This window comes from Erinaceus europaeus, chromosome 13 (genome assembly GCF_950295315.1).
Source record: "Erinaceus europaeus chromosome 13, mEriEur2.1, whole genome shotgun sequence".
In the NCBI taxonomy this organism is placed as follows: Eukaryota; Metazoa; Chordata; class Mammalia; order Eulipotyphla; family Erinaceidae; genus Erinaceus; species Erinaceus europaeus.
Window position 1 is genome coordinate 71,976,692 of NC_080174.1, and position 16,184 is coordinate 71,992,875.

Here is a 16,184-nt window from a genome sequence, read left to right on the forward strand (position 1 = left end):
CTGAGCATGTTTCTTACACCTCTGTTTCTCACCTATAACACGGGATCCTTTCTTACAGATCTACTGTGAGGACCTATGAGCTTATCCATTCAGAGTGTGCAATGTGGTACTCCTAAGTGCAGGTGGGTAATTTTTGTTTCGTGACTGTCCACCATCCAAACATTTTCTTCTTTGTAGGACCTGATGGGACACAAGGTCTACCCTGCACAATGGAGGCAGGAGGCAGGTCCTGGAACCAATACTCATCCCTTCTTGGGCTTCTGATGCTGAAAGAAGTGGCACAGAGCTGCCCTGCACGCTTAGAGATGATTTGCAGTGCTGGTAGCCATGAGGAAGGGATGGCTGGGCCTGTACAGTGAGACTGGACAGCCTCTGTGAGGAAATGGCTTAACCCCAGCTGCCCAGCTGCCCAGGCTTCCTGGCTGCTGCCTGCTCTTCTTGAAACAACTTCCTTCCCTGTTAAGTTAGCCAGAAGGCACCTTAACTGCAACCTTAAGTTGCAACCTGAACTCTAAGAGGTGCCACACTCAAGTGAGATGTCCAATGCCACTCTCCCCTAGAAGCTGCCCTCTAGAATCCCCTCAGACTCAGGAGAAAACAGTCTAAAAATCCACCTCAGAATCAGAATGGACTTATACTCACCCAGCAAATCCACAGGACAGAAATTCTACACAAAGGGGCCTTGGCAGACCACCTGGAAGCATCAGGACAGACCCCCAGGAAGGCAGGCTGGAAGAAGCCACACACTGTACCCCCAAATTTGGAGAGGCCAGAAGCTGAAAGGACAGGGGTGTGGAAGCTGAGCGGACATTCACCCAGGACCTAAACCATGGTGTTTAGTCACTAATCCTTTGTTACTCTTTCCCTGCCAACTGCTTCCTGGCGGGGAGCATGAACATCCCCTGTGAGGGGAGTAGGGCTGTGCTTTCCAGCCTTCTGCAAATTACATGGTAAATACCGGTCCCCCTGCTTGAGGCAGTTACTGAATCCCTTTGTTAGATTAATAAGATTACAGCAATGTGGGCAGGCTTTCAAGTGTTTATTTCCAAAACCTTTCTTCAGAGGGTGGTTGTAACATCCCACCAGGCCTGACGGGGATCGGGACATTGAAAGAGAGCGCTTTTTCTGTCCTGGTCCCGTGTTTCTTCACCTATAGAAAAATTAAAGATCAGCAATTGTCCCCTCTGAAGATTTCTAGTCAGCATCCCAAGCCCCTTTGAGGCTCAGCAAATTCTTGTTTATTTTAACAGCTTCGTGGCTACCCTCTGACTTTGAAAAGCTTTGACAGGGTCACTCTTCTCTGGAGTTGACGCGGGCACACACTAAAAGCACGTTGGCAGCTCCTCCAGTGGGCAACTTTATGCATTTCAGTCAAATGCCCTCAAAGTGAAATTTCACGTCATGAACCCTGGTTATGGGGGGCTCAGGGGTGGCTGGAGTGGCTCTCCTCACTGCACTTTAGAACTTCCTGTCTCACATGTAGCACTGAGCCTTGAGTGTAGCAGGGACTGAGGGTAGCGGGGTAGTGAGGGAATAAGAGACAGTGACTGAAGATCTCTGTCTCCAGGGGGCTGTCAGTCCAGCCAAGCCCACAGAACCCTACACACCTCCCAGCACCTTCACTCCCAGTCTCTTAGCCCCACCTGCCTTTCCAACCATAGTGCCCTATAGTTTCCCCAGGTTCATTCCTTGGTTGGAAAGGCAGATGGGGCTAAGACACGGGGTGTCAGGCCCTTAATAAACATGCTCTGGGGAGGGTGGGTGGGGGGAGGGGTGGCATACCCGGTATGCGCAAGGGCCCAAGAAAGGACAGAGGTTTGAGCCCTCGGCCCCCCACCTGCAGTGGGGCATGCTTCACAAGTGGTGAAGCAGGTCTGCAGGTGTCTCTCTTTCTCTCTTTCTCTTTATCTCCCTCTCAGTATCTCTCTGTTCTATTAAATAAAATGGAGAAAAAATGGCCATCAGGAGCAGTGGATTTGTAGTGCAGGCACCGAGCCCCAGCGATAACCCTAGAGGAAAAAAATAAAAGTAAATAAATTAAATTAAACAAACATGCTCTGTTAGCCCTAGCTCAGCTGTAAGAAGTCAGCAGTCATCTTTCACAGCCTGGGAAACAGAGTCAGGGTTGGATCCCACATATTAAGACTAAACCTTTGCCTAGTTCCTGGCACCATGTTGGCAGACAGGAGGATAGAGTCAATCCCAGCCAGACAAGTCTTGAAGGACTTATGCGAAGATCACAGAGGAGTGAAAAGCCTGGATCTGATGAGGCCAAGAAGGGGAGGTGAGAGCAGGTCAGCGGGCTTGGGGCCTGACACCTGAAGGACAGTGACATGTGGGCAGGAAAAGAAGAGGAACTGAGTCCTCACAAGCTTCAAGTGCTCTGGAATAAGGTGCTTGGTCGTACGTGGGGGCACTGGTGTGTGTAGGGGACAAACAGAGAGCAGAGGCCTCTGAAGTATCCTGTGTTAGTGGGGAAGGAACAGGAGGCAGTCAGACTAGTGACACACTACAGAAACAGTCAGACTAGTGACACACTACAGAAACAGTCAGACTAGTGACACACTACAGAAACAGTAGGACTAGTGACACACTACAGAAACAGTAGGACTAGTGACACACTACAGAAACAGACTAGTGACACACTACAGAAAGTCAGACTAGTGACACACTACAGAAACAGAAACAGTCAGACTAGTGACACACTACAGAACAGACTAGTGACACACTACAGAAACAGCCAGACTAGTGACACACTACAGAAACAGTCAGACTAGTGACACACTACAGAAACAGACTAGTGACACACTACAGAAAGTCAGACTAGTGACACACTACAGAAACAGATTAGTGACACACTACAGAAACAGTCTGAGTAAGTTAGAGGTGGCTCAGAGTGGGTAATAGGCAGGAAAAAAATAGAGGGGGAGACAGTTATATGAATTGTTGAGACTATTTTCTGTATCTTTTTTTCTCTTAAGCCAAAGCAATTTCTCCAGTACAAAGAAAAAGGAAGAAAATCCCTTTCCTTTGCTGGTTCAGTCCTCTTTGTCTTTCAATATATTGTTCCTTCTGCCTTAAGCACTCTTCCCCACCCCCTGCACCTCCCAACTGGAGAACACCTGCCTATCCTTCAAAACTTTGTTTGGGTTACCTCCTCCAAGCAGTCTTCCCTGACTCCAGAGGTGACCGAATTAATAATCTCATCTCTGGACCACCTTTACATCTCAACCATGCCTCTGGTGGGGTGTCAGTGCCAATGTAGTTTGTTTGTAGATATCCTTCTTTCCCACCACAGCCTTCAGGCCCCTAGACAATGAATTCTTTAATGTTTTCATCTTTGTGTTCCTGTGCCTAGAGCAACGCCTGACAACACTGTACTAAGCATGACGTCACATCAGTGAATGAATGAATTAGCAAATGCATGAATACATAAGCGAGTGAGTGCAGACATTACTTGACTGGACTATGCTTGTTACTCCTTCTCATATGAGGTACTATATTTTTAAAAAGTGTCTTCAGTCTAAGCATTTAAAAATAATATTGATGAATGCCTCATTTTGCAAGTCTGAAATATTCAAAACAAGCAACAAGCACTTGAGTGGAATTAAAAAGGAAGAAAAGAGGATAAAGGAGAAGTATAGGGGTGGGGGCCTTGGCCTTGATGTTTTTCCTGTACTTGAGGGAAAATAAAATGTGTAGGCTGGAGTTCTCTGTTACAAATTATGTCAAAAAAAAAAAAAAAGCTTTTACTTCACTTTCTTCAATTAGCTCACAGCAGGGCAGTTTTAAAAAGACAAATGTTACTATTTTTTCTTTTTAAATTTTTCTTTATATATTTATTTCAATTTGTTATTAGATAGAGACAGAGAAATTGAGAGGAGGAGATAGAGAGAGACAGAGACAGAGAGACACCTGCAGCCCTGCTTCACCACTTGTGAAGCTTTTCCCCTTGCAGGTGGGGAATAGAGACTTGAACCTGGGTCCTTGTGCACTGTAACGTGAGTGCTTAACCAGGTGTGCCATCACACGCCCCCTGTTACTATTCTTTCTGGATGGTAGAATCCAATCTTATGAACCAGTGCTTGACAAAAGAAAAGCAATGCTTCTATACTAGATGTATTCTTTTCACTTACTAAGACAAACATTCACTAAGGGGGAAATGTTTCCCAGAATACAAACTTGAATCTGTTAATAAGCACAAGTCATCACAGGGAAATAGGAAGTCTGTGGAGACCAGCAGCCTAGCCCAAGATGGGAAGCCATCTGTGGTTTGAGAACAAGCGTTTTCTCTAACTCGAGGTGGCACACTGTTTGTGAGATGCTAAATTAAATACCACTAAACATTATTATGGCTTCAAAAAGTAGTTACAGGCTTCAATAAGCACACTTTTATCACAAGAACACACAATCTAGAGCCAAAATAGTTAGCTGTAATGTGCCAAAAATATGCTCACCCAATACATTGTTAGAAAGAGCAGTAGGAAAAGAAATCTAAATTTTTCTGCTAATTCATTTGATGGCGGCCAACGTCTCCTATCTTCCTTGGCAAGAGAGCCATTTCTCTATGCTGTATTTTGCACACAGAAATCTGCATATGGTGATTTGCATACTAAAAACACATTTGTAAAAGAGACTGTTTGCAGAGAAGCCAGGGGAAGATAGGGTTGCCACTGTTGGCTTCTATATACACAGCACCCCCAGGCTACTTGCTTTTTATTTTCTTCCATGTGGCATTCCCCACAAAGAGTTGTGTACTTTGTGATGCATTAAAAATTAAAGCAAATATATCTTTTTTATAGCCAAGGACAACTATAACAATGCAGGCTTAATCTCTGCATGCTAGTAACTTTCAACTTTTTACTAATGGCTTGTTAATAAGAAGGGCTTTAATACATTGAGGCTTTTGTTTTGTCTTATTTTAAATCTTATTTGATGCCATGCATTTTGCATAAATGATTGCTAATTCTCACAATCAGAATTCAAGGTAGGTGCCATGTTCCCCTGCTTAACATGTGAGGACACCAAGGCTTGGGGAAATAAGGCAACTTGCCAGAGCCATGTCAGCAGGTAATGGCCAAATACAAGTTTGGAAGGTTGGTCTGACTACTCAGTACTTTTTTTTTTTTTTTTTTGCCCAATTCCTACCTCCACCCACTACTGCTCTCTTTCCTCAGTTTTGCTGTGTGCTATCACTTTATTTCCAAGAGCTGAGTCTACCAGTCCAGGGGTAGTGAAGAGCTATGCTGGGAAAGATGTGGCCACTTTGTTTTGCTGGCACTTTTTCTGATCAGAGTCTGGAAACAGAATAGTCAGTCTCTGAGCTCAGTGATAGACACGGGGTGAATGGGCAATGGCCTGTGATTCTGAGGGTGATGGGGGTGGCCCAGATTGGTTGGTGCACAAAGAAGGTACATGGAAGTTGAGAGGCAATGGAGCCCTCCTACTCAGTGCCCATGCAGTAAGTTGCCAATCCAGTGCCAGCCCAGCTGTATTCTTGGAAACACAGAATGGTTTTGTGTGTGCTTAATTATAATGCTACTTACAGAGAATTTATCAGCAGTAAATCAGATGCTTGATGCATTTCTTAAGAAAAAATAGTAGTAGCTTTTTGAAATGTGTTCATCTGTTGAATCCTTTGGATTTCTCCAGTGTACAGCACTTGAAAGAACTCATCCATTTCTGAAAAGGCAATTGGGGAGAGGTGGGGAGAATTTTTGAAAAGAGCAAAGAGGCCTACAACAAAGAATTATAAACACTTGCTTTTTTTAAGGTTTTTTTTTTCAGGATATAAGGTTAAATTTATGTACAATCAGGCAGACTTTGCTATTTATCTATCCATGGATCACTACGGTACAAAAATTCCTCATTGGGGGTAGGGTGGTGGTGGCATACCTGGTTTAGTGCAGGTTACAATGTACTAGGACCCAGGTTCGAGTCCCCTGCCCCCAACTACAGGGAGAAAACTTTGCAAATAGTGAATCAGTGACTCAGGTATCTAGCTCCTCCCCTCTCTATTTCTGTCTGTCTCTATCCAATAAATGAAGATTATATATTTTTAAATTCTTGATTTTGTAATATGACTGTGTAATAGTCAGAGTTAAAAAGCAGCTTATCTGACACTTTCAGTAATAACTTCCTTTTGATGTGAGTTATAGTAGCTTTGTCTCACAGCAAGTTCCAGGTCAAAACAAATAACGTGACAGCAAATTGCTTCGGAGACAGAAAGAACTCATTTTTGTCCACACAGGTGAATTATTATTTTTCAACAAAAGCTTTATCTTACTTAATTTCTCCGAGTCTCAGTTTCTCCACTGGTAAAGAGGGGAGGAAATATAACAGTAGACCCTAGTTGCCTACTTGACAGCCATTCCTTCTACTTCCTTGCTAACAATGAGAACAAAAAACCCTAATTCTGTCCAGGCCTCAATGCTCATAATCCCGGCAGATGCTTTGCATGGATTCAAGTCCTCCATCCCTGTCAGTGATTGATTTACAAGACCTGCAGGAAAGCATCTGACTTAACTCTAGTCGTCAATGAAGCCAAAGGGGAAATCTGCCAGGCGCTTTTGAGAAAGATTTTCCTTTCTTTATGATACGAGCCAAAGAAAAAGTTCATTTGCCAATTATTTCCATGTCTTATTATCCACTCAGGTTTAATGCCTGCACAATAATTACATATCTTTCTTCTCCTTTCTTTCTTTTCTTCTTATCCTTCTTTTGATAGTGAGATACAGAAAGAGATAGAGAGGGACGGGTAAAGGGGAAGAAAGAGAAGAGACACCTGCAGCACTGTTCCACCACTCATGAAGCTTCCCTTCTTCGGGTGGGACTGGGGGAGTGGGCCTAGGTCCTCGAGCATGGCACTGTGCACGTTCTACTGGTGTGCCGCTGCCCGCCATACTTGCTTCCTTCCTGCTTTGGATATTGTTGCTCAGACATTTGGTGTGGCAGTCTCTCTCAAACCTCCAATAAAAATGAAAACAAGACATCCCAAATATATCTAAGAATGACCATTCCACATGCTTCACTGACATACTAAAGGTCACAGGTTATAAGGGTCAAATGAGCCTTGAGGATAATACCCATTTATTGAACCTACCTTGGTACATTTATCTTCAGATTTCTTATTATTAATGACTGTCTCTATGGTTTAACCAGTTCTAAATTGGGTTCTGTATTGTTTGCAGTTAAAAAAAAAAGAAAGAAGAAAAAAAAACATCTCACACAAACACTGAACCCCACTGAACCCCATGGCTGTAAACAGATGATACACTGAATATAAAGAACTTTGACAATACCTGGGGTAGTGAACAGCTGCTATAAATATTAAGAACATTTCTCAGACTTAGGTAATGAAGTATAAAGAGCAAAAGTTTCAAACACAGCAGATAAGTAATATGAATGGTACCAATTTAGGATGATGACAATCTTTATATGCTTGGTAAGGGTAGAAATCACTGAGGTGTAAGACAATGATAGCCACAACAGATCCTCATATCTGGGAATAAGATGTAACTACAGCCAGAATATGAATGCTGCTGGAGATGAAAGCACTGTGGTTCTTTGCCAGGTTCCCATTCACCCTCTTACAAATGGACAGTCGCCCTGTCAGCAGCTCCAATTCATGCCTGAAGACTAACAATTATGTGTATGTGAATTACCAGCCTTGCAAAGGGCCAGAGTTCTTTCAAGCCACAGAAACTGTTTCCAGAATACCAAATTTTACTAGTATTTTATAAAAATAGTGTTTTCTTTCTATTTATTTCTTTAGGGGCTGGGTGGTGCTGCACCTAGTTGAGTGCAGGTTATGTATGTGTGTGTGCATGTATGTATTTTTGTAGCCCTGGGACTTGAACATCTGTGACTCTACCGCTCCTAAGCTTTTTCACTGCTTTTTGTTTCAGATAAAGAAATACTTTCTCTAGTCTTTCTTTGAAAGACAGAGGTAAGGGATACACCTTAAGAAATGGGTCTTTGAAGTACCTTCATAGTCTCATGTTATGGTAGCTTTAGAAGACACAATGCACATACCATGAAATTCACCTCCACTTCCAACACAACTTTTAATGCCATTCCCAGGGCTTTATGACTGAGTTGACTTTTTCAGTGTGTGTGTGTGTGTGTGTGTGTGTGTGTGTGTGTGTGTGTGTGTGTGTGTTGTGTGTGCGTAAGAAAGAGAAAGAGGGAGAGAGAATTCTAGAGAACAAGCAGCAAGGAAACTTCCTGCAATACAGACTTGAACCTGAATTGCATGCGTTCTATGACAAAGCAGGTACATTATGCAGGTGATATATTATTATTTTTATACCCCTTTAAACTGCATAACTCAAGGGGAGGGTCTAAAGATAGCTCACCTTGTAAGAGTGAACACAATGTGAGGCCAAGGATTAAAATATTGGTACCACATGGGAGCACCATGGACAGAACCAGAGATCCTCAGATGGTGCAGTGGTTCTGCAGTCTCTGCCTCTCTCTCCCTCTCCCTCCTACTCCCTCTCCCTCCCCCTCTCTATCTGCACCTCACCCTCTATTTTCCATGAGATTGCCTATTCTGGACATTTTGTACAAATGAAGTCTTGCAATATGTGGCATTTTGTGTCTGACCTCTCAGCATGATGTCAAGTTTTACTCATGTAGCTACATGTGTTTTCTATACTTCTTTGTGGAAAATAGTGCTTTGTTCCTTTTTATGATAAAAGTATTCCATTGCATGGGTATACAACTTTTTTTCCCCCATCCATCAGTTGATGAGCATTTGGTTATATTTTACATTTGGGGGCTATTAGGAATTAAGCACCTCAGGATATTTTTCTTTTATTGAGATAAAATTCATTTGACATAAAATTAACCATCCTGAAGTGTGCAGTTAAATGACACTTAGTCATTTATTCACGATGTCCAACCACTAACTTTGTAAACCTTGCTATCACACTGGGAAGAAACACCCCATATTCATTAAACAATCACCTACCATTCTCTTAACCTCAGCCCCTGGTAATCACATACCGGCTTTCTGCTCAATACATTATATAAAAGTAATCATATATGCCATCTTTCCTGTCTGATTTCTTTCACTTAGCATGTCTTCAAGGCTTATCCAAATTGTAGCAAGGTAGTACTTTGCTTATTTTTATAGTTAAGCAATATTCCATTATATAAACATACACAAGCATCACGATTTGGCTCCCAGAACACTGCGAAGCCCCCATCTTTAGTGTGGACTACAAAGACTAGAGTGATCTTGTTTATCCTTTACTTCATCCTGTGCCACCTGCTCAGTAACTGAATGGCTCCAGCCAAAATTAGTTCCCCATTGATCAGGCTTTCATTTTCTCCAGGGCAGGTGTGCACATTGTACCCTTTTGCCAAATAACTACCACTTACCCTGTCTTAACCCCTGACTTCTCTGCAGCACTCGGCATAATTGCAATGTATTTTCCTACGAGAGAATACAGAACGGTGGGAATCATAGATTATACCCATAACAAAAGCCCTCTTTGTCCAGCACATTACTTGGTACATGGCAGCTGCTCATCAGTGGTATTAGACTGGGGCATGGCAAAATGACGAGATTGCCTCTAAAACTTTGAAAGCTCTATCTGAAGGCATCAAAGTATGTTAAAGTGGACACACTCTCACACACACCTTAATCATTTCTACATTTTAAGTACCCTCCCTAGCCAACCCACTCCCCAAGATAATAGCATTCTGGTAAACAAGACAAAAAGAATTTTTTAAAATAATAGTGAAATTTAAATTTCCTTTCAATATGCTCATGACTGACAAATAATTGATCTTTAAGGCCATATAAAAGCAGCACACTATAATTGAATGGCTGTCTATCAAAATGTGATCTTCTGATTAGTGATAATACTCCCCTTTGAAAGACTCGACAGAAATACTTTCTAAAGATACACTTGTTCAGTAAGGAAAAATACTCATAACATTAATATCTTGATGTTTTTTTCCCTAATCTTAATCAGTGTGGTATTAACATGGAAAGATGGCCTTTGTTTTTCAAGATCTTACCTACTCTCTTTATTCACTCCTCAAAGGGCATATCTATGAGATTACACCTCCTTAGCATGAAACTAATCATACACTTGAAAAAAACTCCTTTAATCACCACCTGGGGAAAGAGATAAATAGCCTAAGCCAGCTTTTTCAGCTGTCAGAGCTAAAGATTAGAGGAAAAAAATTAGAATATGTGCTAGAACAAAGACTTGTTGAGACATCAGTACCACAAATTAAAAAGAAAAAAAAAGCAGTTCTTATGTTAATCAGTTCCTTCAGTCTAGGATGGATGTGTTAAACTTGTGTGGAAAATTATTTAAATACACCATTAAATATATTTAAATATTTTTCAGCTTGTTTAAATCTAAGCATAAATCTATGCTATAAGTTTTCCACAACTGAGATATACTGTAAACTTTTCATTGGTGAAAAATGAGGAAATGCTATAGTTGTTACCACAAAGTCTTAAATATTTTGAGGCAATTCATGAAACAGAATCATCTGATTATGTCAAGGTGCTGAACTGGGGTAAATGATGTACACTCTCACTTAGATTGCCTCACTTGTTACCTACACGACTCGAAGCAGTTCAACGAGTCTGAATCTGTTTCTTCAGAGATAAGAGACTACGTAAAAACTGAGATGAGAAGAACACCGACAGAAAATATCTGGTGAAACATAAAATTTATTTATTTTTTTTTAGTTCTAGCAGATATGCATGATTTCAGAGTGGTGATTATAGATAAGATGAAACACTAAATAGAAGTTTAAATTGTTCCAAAGGAACAGTAACTAAAATAATAATAATAAATTTCTGAACTCATGCTATCATTACTTAAATTACCAATTGCTCTTATTACTAGCTGTCCTGGTCCCTGTTTATTCATATAGATATTTGTAAGCCATCACTGTCACCAAACACACACACACATGCAAACAGATATGTAGAAGCTGAATATGGAAACTGTCGACCCAAACCAACTAGACCCATTTCTTGACTACGCCTAGGACCCTGCTAAAGCAGTTCTCCTTCAATTGTACTTCTCTAAAAATAGTATATTACAGACTGTCTTGCATTAGCAATAAAACAATCATGGAGTACCACCAATTACTGTTTTTTTACTTTCCAGAGATTTTGCACAATTCTTTAAATTACACTACTGATAGAAAGTGCTTTACTAAATAAATTACTAATTGGTGACCAAGGAAAATTCATACACTTTGCAAAGCACACTAGAGATAAATCTATTTTTGATATTTGAAAAAAAAAATTCACCTGTAGGGCCAGTAAAATAGTTCATTGGAATCATGTGTTGCTTTGCCATGCATGCAATCCAGGTTTGAGCCCAGCCCCTACAGCTTCATTGAAGGAAGCTTTGGTGTTGCGGTTTCTTTCACACTCTGTCTCTATCATAAAAAAAAAAAAATGGGGCGGGGGCTGGGCAGTGGCACACCGTGTTAAGTCCACATAGTACTAAGCATAAGGATCCACACAAAAGGATCCGAGTTTAAGCCCTTGACTTCCACAAGCAGTGAAGCTGGTCTGTAGGTGTCTATATTTCTCTTTCCCTCTCTATCTTCCCCTCCTCTCTCAATTTCTCTGTCATACCCATTAAAAGTGGGGGGCGAGTGGGGGGAGTTGCTGCCAGGAGCAGTGGATTCTTAGTGCCAGCGCTAAGTTCCAGCAATAACCCTTGAGTAAAAACAAGTACAATAACAAAAAAACCCTGCAGTTTAGTTCCTTGAAAACGAGCATTATCCTTCCCAAAGAACTTTTCAAGGGGGCCAGGCAGTATAGCGCAGCAGGTTAAGCGCACATGGTGTGAAACGCAAGGACCGGCGCATAAGGATCCCGGTTTGAGCCCCCGGCTCCCCACCTGCAGGGGGGGTCACTTCACAAGCGGTGAAGCAGGTCTGCAGGTGTCTATCTTTCTCTCCCCTGTCTTCCCCTCCTCTCTCCATTTCTCTCTGTTCTATCCAACAACGACATCAGTAACAATAATAATAACCACAACGGCAACAAAAGGGGAAAAAAACAGCCTCCACGAGCAGTGGATTCGTGGTGCAGGCACCCAGCCCTAGCAATAACCCTGGAGGCCAAAAAAAAAAAAAAAGCACTTTATAAAAATTTCATTCCATCTTATTCATATGTTCTGATTTTTCTCACAAGTTTATTATCCAGAGTATTCAAACATGTTTCACTTTCATTTAGACACTTTCACATTTCTTTTAAAAAATTTTTAAGTCTTTATTTATTTATTGGATAAACAGCCAGAAATCAAGAGGGAAGAGGGTGGTAGAGAAGGGAGAGAGACAGAGACACCTGCTACACTGCTTCACCACTCGCAAAGCTTTCCCATTGCAGGTAGGGGGCTGGGGGCTTGAACCTGGGTCCTTGTGGATTGTGACATGTGCACTCAAATAGGGGCGCCACCAAGCCCCACTTTTATATTTCTGTTGACCACTTAACAGCTTACTAGTAGAAAAGCCTCGAGCATATTGTAAGTTGCTAGTCTTTAATATAAGTTATTAAGGTAACCATACAACATTCTGATAAATCCTAGCAAACTATGTCAAAGTTTATAACTTATTTGAATGCTACAAATGCCTTTAATTCACAGAATTTTATTAATTTCTCCAGAGATGAAGGTTATAGAAAACTGACAATGTGCAAAGAGCCTGAAATATCTACCAAAGCAAACGAATGGCATTTGTTATATTAAAAATGATGTTTTCCATCCAAAGCCACCAAAACTATTCTTCTTTCAGATTCAACAACAACAACAAAATTTTTGGAATTTATAGTGTTTTTGTCTTTTTTTTTTTTTTTTTAATGTCAGGGTGGTACGATCTTCTCTGGATGAATGGCTGTTGAAAGCCGAGTTACACAAAAGAAGTCTTTAGAGAACAGAGGCTTTTTTTTTTTTTTTTTTTTTTTTTTTACATATTTATGCCTCAAGTCTGCCCTTCATCTCATTTTGGTTTCCCACATTGATCCAATTGTAGCACTTCCTGGGGAGAGCTATGTTCTAATCAGCAACATCAGGAAGAGAATTGGACAAAGCAAAATGAGAAAACGCAGCTCATCTCATGCCATGCCTTTGAACAAAGTGAATACATTTTCTTCGCCATCAGACAGTACAAGTCTTGGCTTAACTTTTAGTAATTTTTACCTGTAATGCACATGAACAGGACACACAGAATGAGCCCTTCGATCTATTCAATAGGTGCACGACTTCTCTTGTGATGAATGCCATGAAACAAGGATTCTACTTTGCTCTCTGCCCCGTAGAGTCGCACTGACCTTAAAACCTCATTAGTAGGCTGTTCAGTAGTGACGGCTTGGATAATCTCTACCAAATGGCGAATCAAAGGAGATACAGTCTATGGACGTGAAACTACCTAACATTGCTTCCTGTTAGGTATTCTTTTTCCCCCCTTGTAATTGGAAAGCTATTGAGTCAAAAGCAACCATACTGACTCCCCGAAGATAATGCCCCCCCACCGCCCCCCCTCACCCCCAAATGAAATGGTGGCAATCCTCTAGAATGGCCCAAAAAAAAAAAAGAGGAACCAACCCCTGAAAGAGAACTCAGACTGCCTATCAAGTCACTTCCCAAACAAACAGTTAAAGGTAAAAAGTCAACGTTTTGCACTGTGCCAGGACCAGAACGCAGTCTCCACTGCAACCCCCCAGGTCTAGTTCTTCTGCCGCTTTAGGGACTCGGGCGCTTGGAGCGGCGGGGGCCGAGGCAGCTTGAGATAGACCTTGACCGAGTCGTAGATGAACCACTGCAGCGCCGTCAGGGTGCCAATCATGATGATCCGAGCGAACAGCCCCTTCCACACGCCCGCGAAGCCCAGCCTGCGGAGGATGCCCAGCGCCGTGCTGCCTTTCTCCTTGTTCAACACCGACACGACCGAGTCGGCGGGATGGGACACGATGGCGCAGAAGACGCCCGCGATGTAGCCGGCCACGAAGGTCACGGCCAGCTGCTCGGCCTTGGTGCACTGGCTCTGGGGCTTGGGCACCACGTACTTGTACAGGGCTTCCACCGTGCGCTCGAAGCAGGCGAACTTCATCATGGTGTAGGGCACCTGCCTCATCCACAGCGGCGACACGCCCTTGTAGAAGGCCCACAGGCCCTCCTCGCCCAGCATCTTGGGTGCCGCGGCCCGCAGGGTGCTGGCGTAGCCGGGCTGCGTCTGGATGCGCACCTTCACGGCCTCCATGGGCGCCAGCGCCACGTCGGCGAAGAGCTCGGCGCTGGCCGACGCGGCCAGGTACAGGCCGGTCCGCCAGGTGTACGCCGCCTCCGGGCTCAGCAGCTCGGCGTAGCGGATCTTGAAGACCTCGTAGAGGCCGAACTTGAAGAAGCCCTGCAAGGAGTAGCCCAGGAAGGTGGGCGCCCAGCCGCGGGCCAGGCCGCGCAGCCCGTCGTCCTGCAGCGCCACGCGGAAGCCGCCCACGATGCTCTTGTACCTGGCGGGGTCCACCTGCATGCGGCACTTGACCAGGTCCAGCGGCACGATGAAGGTGTGCGTCAGCCCGCAGCTCACCATCCCGCCCAGCCCGCACAGCAGCAGGTACTTCTTGGAGCCGTACTCGTACTCGTAGCTGTGTTTCTCCACGGCGGCCGCCGCCCACGGCCCGGCCCTGGGGCTCTCCTGCCCCGCACCGTAACCGCCAGTCGCACCCATGGCGACTGCCCGGCGGCGTCACAAGCTCACGCCCAGCTCCTTTGGGCTGGGAGGGCCGGGAGAGCCAGGAGGCAAGTGCGCATGCGCCCATGTTTCCCGCGCGAGTCCGCCCACCCAACCGCCTTGCGCTTGCTCAGAGGCCGCTTTGGCCTATGCGCAGCCTCCTCGCGCATGCGCGAGGCTTCGGCCCGCCTCCAGAGACCCTAAATCGGCTGTTTCCCATCCACCACCTTCCCGCACCCTGAAGTTATACACTGGGCCAACCCTGTTGTCTCCCCCCTCTTCCATTCCGTCCTCAGCCAATGTCCAGGGTCCTTCTGTCTCACCTGGGGAGATGAAAAAAGCACTTCCTGTCCGAGGGACCTGTATCCAGTTGGGTTGTCTAGTCCTCTACAAAGATGCTAAAGAAATAAATCAACAAGTACAAGCACGTGTAAACACAGCAATAGGCGAGCAGGTAGATGAGGAAGTTAGTAGCGAGCGGGTGGAGAGTCGCCATGCAAGGGGCCCTTTCTGGAGTCCTCCCCTAACTGTGCCCAGCTTGGGAGAATGGTCATCTCCATGGCAACAGCGTGTTGGGGCAGGGAATGGGTGGAGAGAACCAGGAACCTGGGGTTGGAAACCAAGTCTCTGGCCTTGAATATTATTATTATATGCCAGTGAGGTTGACAGTCCCCTCCCCACAACACTCACACGTCATTCCTCTTTCAACAGTTGTAATGTGAGCTTAGGAAGCATGAGGTACTAAATTAGGGAGGGTAGTGATTATTTTCATACATTAGATGTTCTTTTGTTGAGTTCAGAACCTCTGGTATGATTTTGGAGATTATGAAAGTGAATCAGAAATCCTTTCTTCAGGAAACTCGCAGTCTTGTTGGTTTGGAAAACGAGAATGAAGTGGCTCCATGTACGAAATCAGAGGCTTACACTGTATTCATTCATCCACTGGGATATTGGATTAGCTGTGCTTTTGATACTGCAGTGTATTTTTTCCTTTTTCTTTTAAAAAAATATTTATTTTAATATTATTTATTATTATTTAAATATTATTTAGATAATATTAAATTTATTCATTATTATTATTTAAATAGTTATTTATTCCCTTTTGTTGCCCTTGTTTTATTGTTGTAGTTATTATTGTTGGTCGTTGTTGATGGGTAGGACAGAGAGAGGAGGGGAAGACAGAGTGGGGAGAGAAAGACAGACACCTTCAGACCTGCTTCACCGCTTGTGAAGCGGCTCCCCTGCAGGTGGGGAGCCGGGGGCTCGAATCGGGATCCTTATGCGCCGGTCCTTGCGTTTCACGCCACGTGCGCTTAACCCGCTGAGCTAACGTCCGACTCCCTCTTTCTCCTTTTTCTTTCTCTCTTTTGTTTTCCTTTCTACTTTCTCTTTTCCTTTCTCTCCTCTCCTTTGGCAGAGGGGGAGAATCAGAGAGAGGGAGAGATAGAGAGAGAGGGAGGGAG

General features: G+C 43.6%; 1 protein-coding gene and 1 long non-coding RNA gene across 2 annotated transcripts; both read right to left on the reverse strand.

Annotated features, from left to right (window-relative positions):
* Positions 1 to 1,020: 1,020 nt before the first annotated feature.
* On the reverse strand, positions 1,021 to 15,224 carry LOC132542543 (uncharacterized). The gene is made up of 3 exons (XR_009553544.1): positions 15,045 to 15,224; positions 5,547 to 5,682; positions 1,021 to 1,150 (listed from the first exon to the last, which is right to left on the reverse strand). It is a non-coding gene; the product is annotated as an uncharacterized LOC132542543 (long non-coding RNA).
* Positions 13,527 to 14,718, reverse strand: LOC103123541 (solute carrier family 25 member 3-like). The gene has a single exon (XM_060205097.1). The coding sequence runs from the start codon at positions 14,716 to 14,718 to the stop codon at positions 13,717 to 13,719; it is 1,002 nt and encodes a 333-aa protein (XP_060061080.1). The 3' UTR covers positions 13,527 to 13,716.
* Positions 15,225 to 16,184: the final 960 nt, after the last annotated feature.